The sequence below is a fragment of the Saccoglossus kowalevskii genome, unplaced genomic scaffold (genome assembly GCF_978046115.1).
Source record: "Saccoglossus kowalevskii unplaced genomic scaffold, keSacKowa6.1 SCAFFOLD_298, whole genome shotgun sequence".
NCBI lineage: Eukaryota > Metazoa > Hemichordata > Enteropneusta > Harrimaniidae > Saccoglossus > Saccoglossus kowalevskii.
This window is the reverse complement of record NW_028188744.1, coordinates 39277-51983: the sequence shown is the minus strand read 5'-3', so window position 1 is coordinate 51983 and position 12707 is coordinate 39277. Positions and strand designations below refer to the sequence as shown.

At 35.3% G+C, this 12707-nt stretch overlaps 1 protein-coding gene across 1 annotated transcript; it reads right to left on the bottom strand.

Moving 5' to 3' along the window:
• Positions 1-244: 244 nt before the first annotated feature.
• Positions 245-11384, bottom strand: LOC146725344 (uncharacterized). The gene is made up of 6 exons (XM_085496406.1): positions 11274-11384; positions 9897-10084; positions 7689-7744; positions 6839-6933; positions 1985-2097; positions 245-797 (listed from the first exon to the last, which is right to left on the bottom strand). Exons 1-6 carry the CDS (start codon positions 11347-11349, stop codon positions 507-509), a joined length of 819 nt encoding a protein of 272 aa, XP_085352532.1. The 5' UTR covers positions 11350-11384; the 3' UTR covers positions 245-506.
• Between the last annotated feature and the right edge of the window lie 1323 nt (positions 11385-12707).

Below are 12707 nucleotides of genomic sequence, written 5' to 3'. Positions count from 1 at the left end.
ATTCCCCAACTCTGAACTGCGATCGGTTACAATACAATGGAACGCATAGATGACAATATGTTTACTACCAAAGCAATCAGACTTGGTGTTGAAAAAATTTAAAATATCACTTTTTACCAAAAATTACAAAAATATTTATCAAAATTAAATAATTGAAGATATCATGAAATGAACAAATCTCAGAGAGGTCTACCTGACCTCTAGTACTTATATTATAATATCAAAACAATCAAACTTGCGGTTTTTAATAAGGAGTTGAAATGTCAATTTTTGCCAAAAAAGACAAAAATATTCATTAAAATTAGAGAATTGAAGGAAACATCATGAAATGAACAAATCTAAGAGAGGTCTACCCAATGTACATATACACCAAGTATCAACGCATTCAGGTTTGTAGTTTTCAAAAAGAAGTCAAAAAAGTAAAAAGTTGACACGGACAATGGATGGCGGTGGACAATCAATCACTCATATGATAAGCTTCGCTCGACATCGGAGCTAACAAAAAACTATTCTGGTTGAACCAGTTCAGCAGGAAAGTACTTTGTTGGCCGAGGTCGGCTGCATGGGCGTTGAGCGTATTTTCGTCGATTCATCAAGACCCTAAATTTTGGGTCCGCTTTTAAGCGCTCGTCAATTGTATTTATTATTTCATTGAGTTTGTCCGTTCGCCAACTTGGCTTCTGACATAGCACTGCTCCGTCAATCTCGCCCTCTTCTTCTGACATAAGCTCTGCCTTGACGTGCTTCCATATAGGCCTCTCACTCTCTAAAACTTTTAGTTGCCGTCTTTTCATTAACTGTAGATATAAAATACATCATTTTTGAAATATGAATATTACTGTAGTTTACAATTTGCAGCATGATTTGCAAAATTGCTGACTACTATCAGTCATTTAATATAGCTGTAAGCTATACAATAGCAGTAAACAATGTGCAATATAAAGCATTTTTTTTCTAAATAAGGATTACTGTCAAACATGGTCAGATACTGATATATCTATTGTTTACTGTAGATTTGATAGTACTACAACACTTTTGTGTGGCGATAATTTGCTAATATTTGATAATATGCTCGGCTCAAATCACCGAGCATTCTGATGGTTAACAAATGCCAGGTCAAATGTCAGCCTCACGTGCAAAAAGCAAACATTATTTTGCATGAAATGTTTTCTTGCAACCAAAAACATTTGCTAACAATGAAAATAAGTTTGATTTTACTTGCATTTCATAATAAACTGACATTTATGCTATTATAATCGCAACAGAATAATAATATTTTTACAACAAGTAGGGTATAGCATGTGGTCATTTGCTACCAAACCAATGCGTTCATGTTTATTATTATTTGAAACTTTCATTCAAACTAATGCTTACCATTACATTAAAATCATTATTTCTTGTTTTTACTGATGATTTCAATTGTAATATTGTATGTAGGCTTACCAAATGCACCAAACAATTCAATGGGCTAGCCTGAAAATATTACCTTTAAAAACATCATCGAAGATGGGATATTAGACAAACACATTTAGTCAGAGATTTTGCCAAGCTGGTTGGTGGTGACCGGCTTCAACTTGCACTCAGAATTAGCTACCACCACTGAAATGTTCATGACCAGGACAATTATCATTTTAATTACTCACTGACTGGCATGCATCCTTTAAGTCGTGGATTAGAATTTGTAAAACAATGAACCAAGTTGTGTCTTATAAACAGAAAAAGTCAATTTTGTAAAATTATACCCAATTGTTTGTAAGTAAACACTTTCTGACAATACACAAGTCCTTCAATTTGAAAGCTAAAATTCTGTCAAAATCACTTCCCGGTATATTATGGTCAATGCAAAGGTTATGGTCTGTTCAATGCATAAGTAGGTAAAATACATTTGAACTGTTAATCATTGCGATTGATGTCAAAACTTTTTTCAACACTACTTTTACCTTTTAAAAATTTAGTATTCACACTTATAGTAGCTGATAATTACCTTATGCTGTCTGCTTCGAATCCTTCTTCTCGATTTTTGTTGGTCGCCAAAATCAGGATTTTGACTTTCACGGAATTTTACCCTTTCACTATTGTATCTTTGTGTCACAGAAACTGCAATATAAGTGAAAATACAATGTGAATGTACTTATTTCCTTTACTAAACGTTCACCCATGACTCGCAAACAGGTACAAAAAAAAAAAAAAAATCATTATAAAAAGATTTTGTTAGCACAGATGAGTAAGATCTGCAATATTCAAAGTTGAATAATGGTTGCCAGTTAATAAATGTATTAATCATAACAATTCAGGAAGCATGCACTTGATATTGATAAAAAATAATTAGCATGGTGGTACCGGGTACCAATATGAATACAAATGGAGTTATTTTTTATGATGTTTAGTAGGCTATGTATAAAGAATATATGTATTGTTGCACATTTTGTAGCTTTAAGGCATGCAAATATTATGTATGTGTGCAATTAATGACCGGCGAGGATTCATTCAACCCCAAACAAAATACATCCTTGAGTTATATTTAAATAATTTTTGTGAGGGCGAGATTACATTTGTTACCTGACCACAGTATGCCAGATCTAAATATGTGAGGGCATAATCATTATATAAGGGCCAACAACAAATCGTGATATTGCCCTAATGACCATATGTTTGATTACATTAAACATGCATATACCATGCACAACTACATTTAACATACATCTCCCACACCTGTTCCAAAATAACATTCATATTTTGTAATATGCAATATAATACTTAATGTATTATATAATAAGTGATACATTACGCAATAGCATGCAGTTTTGTACAACAACTGTGAAATACACAATAAATGTTTTAGTAATGTGAAATGGAACAGGTGTAAATTATTTCAAATGCAAGTTATTCTGTCACTCGCCAGATAAAACTGTCAACATGTTGAAGTGACTGTGAAAGTTTTCTCAAGATTATACCCTATCAACTATCTGTATTCACATGTTGCTCAGCTTAGAATGTTCTTGTGAGCATCAGCATGGTATGCATAAAATGTGTCACTGCGATCTTACATGACGCAACGATTCAGTTGTACCTTTGCCAAACATATTCACATCATATAAATCCCAAATATCAGATGGCGTATCTTACAATATCTATTCTGGCACGTCTAAGTGTAGTTGAATGGCTCAGTTCAAAACCTTGAAAGCAATAACAGCCAGGACAGGAGCAGTGCAGTGAACATGGCATGTTCTTGGTGTAGCTGGATGGCTCCATTCAAAACCTTGAAAGCAATAACAGCCAGGACAGGACCAGTTCAGTGAATGTGGCAGGTTCTCAGTGTAGCTGGATGGCTCAGTTCAAAACCTTGAAAGCAATAACAGCCAGGACAGGAGCAGTGCAGTGAACATGGCACGTTCTCGGTGTAGCTGGATGGCTCCATTCAAAACCTTGAAAGCAATAACAGCCAGGACAGGACCAGTTCAGTGAATGTGGCAGGTTCTCAGTGTAGCTGGATGGCTCAGTTCAAAACCTTGAAAGCAATAACAGCCAGGACAGGAGCAGTGCAGTGAACATGGCACGTTCTCGGTGTAGCTGGATGGCACCATTCAAAACTTTGAAAGCAATAGCAGCCAGGACAGGACCAGTTCAGTGCAGTGAATGTGGCATGTTCTTTGTGTAGCTGAATGGCTCTGTTCAAAACCTTGAAAGAGAGGACTGGAGCCAGCACTCCCGTGCAGGGAACCTGGCATTGTATTCAGTGTAGCTGGATGACACGGTTCAGTTCAGTGAATCATAATTTATTATGCCCAGTATAGTTTTAATGACATCAACCATGTGATATACTTTCTAATATCTACTTGCCAAGCAATATACCACGAAATATCCATTTTTATTCCATGTCATGCACAACAACAGTGAGAAGTGATGAATATTCAATAGTGGTACCACTGTCTTCATCTAAGATGGAGGCATTATTAGAAGGTGATTTGCAAACATTAGTTTAATCATCTGTGCTGACATCTAGGAGAATCAAGATGTTCAGATAAGTAAACATCATGGGTGGTACTAACGATATATATGTAAATTCATGCTTTTCTGATGTGACATCAATAACTTTTTGCAGTATGCTAATAACATTCTCTTGGGCAGGATATTGCCTGAATCATGATTTATCAATATTCTCTGAATAACTCATTTGTAGAAAAGGTATTTGACAACACAATGTGCCAACAGGAGTCTCATCTTCACATTGCTATGGTAGTATGCTGTAAAAGCTGATAGGGAAGACTCATCATATTCTGTAGACACAAATGAGTAGACATTTCCAGTATCTTAAGAGGTTTGTTAATGATAGTTGTGATGCCTTTGGTAGGGGATGACTAGATCTTACATTTACAGTCATTGTTTTTATTACATTTGTGAAACTATGGGCCATCTTGTTGAAACCACATCAGGACACTTGTGGTCACATTCAAAAACATTCTAATTGGAGAAATCAGAATGATTTACTGTCTCTTGTGCAATGTACTGCTTCCAGATCAGTTGAATCTGTGCATGACTATGACACACCTCAGCATCTGCCTTTAATTCCAGTGATAACTCCTCACAAACACCACATCAAAACAGCAATTCTGAATAAATGTCCGTCATGCCATGGAAAAAATATTCCAGATCATAACCAATTTTCAAGGCATCTGAACAGGTTGAACAATGAATGAGATGTTTTTAGTCTTGTGTACATAGTCATTCGGTGGTGAGGGAACTTTAGCAGACATAAACGTGCTTTGAAAAGTCAGAAATAAAGTCTATGTGGTCCTCTGAACATTTACATACCAGGTTGAGAGATGGACTGAAACAAAGGATTCAAGTTGCACATTGATTTGTTGGCCATCAAGGTTCATTATATCTTGGTAATCTGACTGTTGCAAGATCACATTAATAGCACAAAGACTCCCACTATAGTAAGTACTAGTATTTAGATTTCAAGGTTTTCTCAGTGTCTTCATTTACTTGGACGTTTTTCTGCCATTTTAATGTTAGTTCATTCTTTGTAGACTATAGGCACTGTGGTTTTTGCATAACAAAAAGACTTGTCCGCATCATGGTCAGAACGTTAACATTACTAGTTTCAAAGTGCAATGATGACAAGAAAGGTGAACACAGAATTTTAAATTGACTTGCCCCTATGCTGTGTATATATTTTGAAGTGTCTATGTTGAATGATAGTTTTGAAAATTAAATAGTGACAGTGGTACTATATAAATGTATACTACAACTATGTACAAATATAATTCATATAACGAAACCCCCTCCAGTATTATGGGACTGTGACACACAGCATAGGATAGTACCGGTATATGCTAGTCAATCCTCATCACATATATACTATATAACAAAACAACAACCACACATGAATCTCTGTTTAACATAGTCAACACTACATCCAATTTGTTTATCAAGATGCAAAACAATTAGCTCCAACTTTGTTATCAAAAAACAGATAACAATACTCTCCATAGGCAGAGTATATCATGTACAGTGTATATGTTGTAGGTAAACAAATGCTGTCACAACAGCCCGCCCCATGATTAAAGAACTGATTGTACTGGTGAGTTGTTTAACATAGAAAATCTTGAATAAATTAGTTTTGTGATATGCTATCTTGTTCAAGTTAGCAAGTTATTTTTTTCACTCTCTTGGAGATATTTCTCCAAAAACACAGAAACATTTTATAGCGTTTTTACTGAAATTAATTTTTGACTATCATGACCATAAAAAATATCACCTTCTTTTATGGAAGAACAAACAATAAGAAACTGCCTTTTATTTGAGATCGTTGTTAAAATGTGTGTGTGAATAGAATACGCCGTTGTGGCATCAGCGTTTTTGACACTGTGGTAAAAGGGGTGGACTAGATCCTTAACGCAGCTGTCACACCGGCTCATGCACAGCACAATGTGAACACAATATGACGGACAAACACCCTCTATCGCCAACTTATTTATGCTTGTCATTACACAAGATGCCGTCAGAGGTTACAGATCGAATTTTGAACTGGTCAGACGAAGAAACATGATTACTGATATCTGTATGGAGAGAATCTAATATTTTCAAGGAATGATGGTAGAGTATATGCTGTGATTGCAGAAAAGCGGCTGGAAAGGGGTTGTACAGGAAGTCATTACAATGTCAACGGAAGATCAAAACTTTACGTATAAGTACAGAGAAGTGACTGAGCACAACAACAGAAGCGGTAGAGATTTGAAAACTGTGCCATTTTGGGATGAACAACACAAAATATTAGGTGGAAGGCCAGCATTCAATCCTCAAACACCGGTGTTTTTTCTAAGTGAGAACGTGAGCTGACAATTCAGCAGACTAATATTTCCACCACAAAAAAACAGTGTCAACACCGGAGTTTTTTTTAGACATGTGTGAATGTAGCTCCTGTGTGTCTGTAACTAAATCTCCCAAGCAAATGTATGAAAAAATACTTGATCATATTATTATATATCTCATGTTTGTGAAAATATATACATTAGCAAAGCTGCATGCTTAATAACGACTGGGAAAGTCATACCTATTAAACTATTGCTCATTTTTTCCCTCTTGCTAATTTAATTGAGACTACATGCAGACTGAACCAGCTTCATTCTAATTTGTTTTATGATTATTTTGAATGAGTAGTTCAACCAACTTTGTCCACCAGGAGGTGAAGTTAGCACCAAATGACTTGAATCAATGAAGCTTTTAGCTTGAATTGAAATCTTGATTGTTGGAAATGTGTATGTAAATTTGGTCATTCGTTGGGCCACTTGGTGAATGTAACTTAACAAAACCAATATAAATATTAACATACCTTGATACTCTAAATGAGTAAATTTGTCTTGAAACTTGTCCTTTAAAACATTATTCAATTTTTCTCTCACACCACTATTTCGCACAGATTCAATTCTACAATAGAAGAAAGGATTAAACAATTTAATGTACACAAAAAATAGTGCGCTATTTAACATCATCCGAAAGGCACGATTTGTTGGTGCCGAATCATTGTCGACTTCACCAACCCGTGCAAGATCAGCCTGGGTAAACGCGTATTTTATGTTAAAAAGGCCAAGTTTGATTGGGTGCACCTATTGGAAAGGTGCCCTATCAGATGCTGTGTAACATTGCATGCTAAGCTAAAGAACAAAATGTTCGAAATAGTGACATGTAGCACGATTACTTACAAAATTTCTAATGAAACTGTCTTCATTGCAACAAACTAGCTAGTAATAACTCAATTGCTTGGTTTTGGTGATCGGTGAGACTTTTTATCTTGAAAAACTGCGTGATCTGTTTTTCATTGGGTTACCATTTAACAAAAAACGCCCTACTGTATTTTGATTCAAGATAACTGATTGCCTATTTATTTTGTCGCATTTCCTCTCCTTGTTGTTAAGGGCACCCATTCACTACACACTGTAATGGTTCAATCTGCCAAGGGTTAGTTTGGATAGGCAATTTAAATGATTTTTGAAAATTCTGAATTAATAGATTACATTTAATACCTGGTAATTAGTTAATATCAAAATAATGGATGTTCGAATAGAAATAGAGTTATTAAAGTAGAGTATAATATTTCCATCTTTGACATGATACCACTGCAATACAAATATTATTATGCATTTCTAAATCCTGCAAGAGTAGCTTCTATAAAGAATACTTGCCTCTCTTCTGGTATGAACTGGTAGCCATCTTGTTTTGATAAATTTTTCAATGTTCGCTGCAATATAAAATATTTTGAATTACACACCAATTTTGTCAACAATGCTGAGTGCATCACAGAAAAATGCACAATTGCATACTAAAAATGCACACAGAATCATATACAGTATGTATCAAGTTAATAGCATGCATTTGAATTCATACACACACAAGAAAGTGAAACACATTTGTAAGGCTTAGAAAAAACATATCTCTGTTTCTCGTTTCCACGCGCATCATTTTGAACTACTGTAAAACATGTTGAAAAAGTGGCATGCAATTTTAGCGAATGTGTGTGAAATGACGCAATAGCGAAATGTTGATTTAGCGAATCTCTCTTGTCATTGTTGATTTCTATGTTTGCCGGCCATTTTGAAGTCATTAGCAACATCTTGAATTAGGAAATCAATTCTCTCACTAAATTCGCAAAAAAGACATGCTTGTGAAAAAGACATGTTTTACAGTATATGCCTCAGACGTTTTCTTTCCTTCTGAAGCATTCCAAAATGCGCTTGTACTCGCACTTGTCTCAAATCTCCCCAAGGGATCTCGCCACGCTGTTCGGTGGTGGTCAGCCCCGACTGGCACTCAAAATTAGTGGCCACCACGGAAATGCTCCCGACCAGAACTATTGTCCGATTGTTATTTTAATTATGTACCGACCGACACGCTTCCTGCCAGTCGTGGATTATAATTTGTAAGCAATAGACCTAGTTGCACGATCCGTAGCGGCTAGTCAATTTTGTGAAATTAGCACCTCTTTGTATGTAAGTAAATACTTTCTGTGATAGACAGTCTTAATTAGATTGAAAGCTAAAATTCTTTCAAAATCAATTCTACCTCGATATAACATGGTCAAAGCGGAGTTCACGATCAGTTTACGCTACTCAAGAAAAAAATCAACGTGTTTATTGCGTGATTTGGTTAAGTACATTTGAACTGATCACAACCATTCGGAAAACTTTGGATTCTACCGGCATTACCATGCGGCATTCTGATTGGTTAATGGAATTATTGATCCATCAGGTCAAAGAACACGTGCCTGTCAACTAATACGTCACAAACATTATGGCGGGCTGTGTTTTTTGACAGAAGCGATCGAGTGATCAAAAATATTCACTCCCGATAAAACTAAGTCAAATTTAAATAAGTAAATTTTTTTGCTTGGCATCATGACTGAGTAAGAGGAATTATTGGTATAATCGGTGAATAACATCGTGAAGTAAGTTATGTCACATCGTAACTTTGAAAGTTCAGAAGTTTTATTTGTTCGTTCATTACTGTGAATATAGAAGTTGATGGTACGAATAATAAATTACAACAATACTCCAAATAATTATGTGGTCGATTTTTTGAAGGAGAATGTATTTAGAGTAAATAAGACCGTGAACATATTCCTGGCTGAAACGTTTCAAATGCGTTTTATTTAACTTTTTACAATAGACATTAATATTGCAACAATAATTTATTTGTTTCTGTTTTTTAGTCTGCAGCATTCGTATTTTGAATATTTTAAATTTTTACATTAAAAACTCTTCTAAATTGTGAAATAATTTCAAAAATATTTTACACTGCGACTGAACTCATTAATATTCATTGCTAATTAATATTCATATAGCTCATCAATATTCATGACCGACCGGCACTCACGTTGGGCTGGCGAGATCCCTGTCCCCCCCATTTTAGCGCGATTAAAAATTAAAACAGAGGTTTTTTTTCCTGGCCTAAGTACATCATTATTCTTAAGGAGAAGCATGTTGACTACACAAGTAACTCACTCATTAATTTCTAATTCTATTTTTTGTTCATATATTCATTTTTGTGATTGGAACATGGTTATTAAAAAAATAGCTGTGATCGGAATTACTGTAATTGTGTGCTGTACACAATAGTGAAGACAATAGTTTAGAAAATTTATGGATGAACAACTGTTTGCTCTTTCACTTTGCCGGGAAGTGCTTGTAGACTTCCAGTTACCATATTGTTTATATCTCAACAAATGAAACAATAGTGAATAAATTATACCAGTAGGAAAAAAACACTAGAAAATATAAACTTTGCTTACAGCTGAACTGAAAATGCACATGATATGATCAAATGGAATTTCTAATCCTATGATTAACAATAGTGAAGATACTTCAGGTGATTATAAATAAGAGAAATTTACTTACACTAAGTTCACGTGGAGTTCTTATATTACTGGTAGTTGACTCACCACTACAGTCTTGCGGAATATTTTTTTCAACTACTTGCATATTTGATTTCTCCACAAGAATGTTAATTTTTTCTAAAACCTTTTCTTGGAAGGCATCCTGATTTTTCTTCAGACCTTCAAGAAATGTATTTATAGCGACTTGCCCTAAAAGAAAAAATATTGATAATAACTATTTATAATTGCATGAAAGCTTTTTCCGATAATGAGATATGTTTGATATTATAAAATAATCAAATTAAATGCAAAAATGCAATTACGGTACATGTACTGAGACTGTTAAATAATATGACATCATCTAGCTCAGTAAAATAAAGACTATAGAGATATTGATCAATTGTGTTCATTTGGTCAAAAATTAACCATGATGGAACCTTGTGATTGGTGCTAACAGTATTTAAAGTTTGTGACATACATGAAGAGTTATCTTATAAATTTATTAAAAGAATATTTTCAAAAGATTTCCTATGTCCCTTTATGCAAGGGGAAACATCTTCATTGGGTAAAAGATAATTACATAATAGAATTACCCCCCAGAAATTATGTTTAATGGAGTGTTTGAAAGCTTCTGTTTAAGATAGGTGATTAACATTGCAAACATTTTTTATTCAAATTCTCCAATTCAAGTCAATTCTACGTCACAAACTGGTCAAAATCCCCCAAACATTGCCAGCAACCAATCACTGACTAGCTTAAACAATAGCTTTTCCTGACGATAATACTTAGCAACTATATTACCCCCATGCTAACTTCAAAAAATCTTTTGTTTTTGTCTTGTTTCCGGTCTGTCTTAGAGAATATGCTATTCCTTTCAAAACTGCATTCCTATACAGTGCAGTACATGCAAGTTTAGTAAAATTTAGGTTTGTGCATATTATAAATGTAATAACTCAAGACAAAATAATTTGTGACTCAAGCAATCTTCTTTTAAATTTACCAGCTTTGTTTAGCCTTGGTCATAACATGACGTCACTAGATTTTAAACTAGCATAATAAGCCATGCCCTACCCTAAGAAAGGTGTGAAAGTCGTTGAAGAGAACAATGCCATGTATATAAACAAATACTAGGAAATGAAACACATGATTGTAGCAGACAATGACAAGTGTGTCGGGTACAATGTACGTCGACAATGGGCTTAATATGGCATGATATGGTAAAATGTTATAGTCAGCAGTAATATCTGGTTAGAGCCCAAAACAATCTGAATTTTAGAAAAACACTTGACAATCATAAGATAAAAAACTGGTAGGGTCACTGAAAAATATAGGTTATTACATAGGCCATGAGCCGATGCTCTAAAATACAAGAAAGTAACATTACAACATATAACAATACCTTGAACATTGCCCACAACTGGTGATCCTTCATTGCTACTAGCACTCTCATGACTTCGTCGATTTAGAAATCTCATGTCTGGGCTTGGAGTACTGTGTAAAGATGGTGTTCTGGAGGAAAATGCACCGTTGGCAAGTTGATGACCACGGAGCGGTCCAGGAGAAAATGGTTGAACACCGTCATCTTCATTCCACGGGACATTGGGATCCCCGTTGAAATCTCTTACGCCAGTAGCTGGGTTGACTAAAACGTCATCTAAAATATCCTGTCTAGAAAGTGGTCGATTGCGTCTCATCATTGTGAAGTTGCAAATAAAACTTGATAGTGTTGGCAGAATGACGAGAGTTACGTAAATACAATTTCTAATTGTGAACAGATTTAAATGAACCACACATTTCCCGTCATGCCATGAGAAGACGCCCTAAGTTACCTATTATATAGGTTTATGCTTTAGCTGAATTTATGCAGCGTGTATGTACACTTTTTGATGTACATATATGATTTACAAAATACCGTATACTAGTAAATAACTTTATGGATTTAAATAAATTTTTCAAAAGTTTCAGTTCAGCTATTTTATTCGCATAATCGATTGTGATAATACTTAGCAACACGAGGGGCCTTGATAAACGGAAGTTGACAGTCTGGAGGCGCTCGGTCAGCTTGGAAATTAGTATTTGTATACGAAAGTTTTAGTCTTTGTTTCTCCATACATTATGAACAATCGTCGTTATAAAGCTAAAGAGTGTGGCCACTGTGGTCAGTTTTTGCAGAAATCTGCTTATTATGAGCATAGACGATCGTATTTTGACCCCTATGGTCATTGGAAAAAATGTGAAAAAACCGCGCCGATTTTGGTTGACAACCCGCCGTCGCCGGCAATACCAGCAGAAGAGTCCGATATCCAAAGTGGGGGTACTACAATGACGGAAACGATGAGTGTATGTGCACCATGTTCCGACTCTGCATCTAGGTAGGTATAAACAAGGCTGAACATCTCGACCTGTTTTTCATTGGACAACTCGACACAGTGCCCCTAGACATCTCGACCCACCTACACAGCCAAAACAGTCAGCTTTGACATTCAGTTGTGATACATGACAAAACAAACATACATTGAATATATGACAAGGGAAAATAAACCCCGGGAAAGACAATTTTAAATCCTGTTTGACACAACATGAAAGCAACAGTCTACCAGTGAATGTATATTTATCAATAATCAAACTAAACATTCAATGTCATATACATGAAGCGGACTGTGGCGGTTATGTACTTTCGTTGTTCATTTCACAGCACGTAACCCCTGACAATGTCGTCATTTTTTGGATTGACCCATTGCATTTGATTTCTCTCTGTGGCCGGTGTTTCAAATCAATAGATGTCGATCAACTTTGAACTAAATAGAGGTTTGCCACATTGAGATAGGGTCAC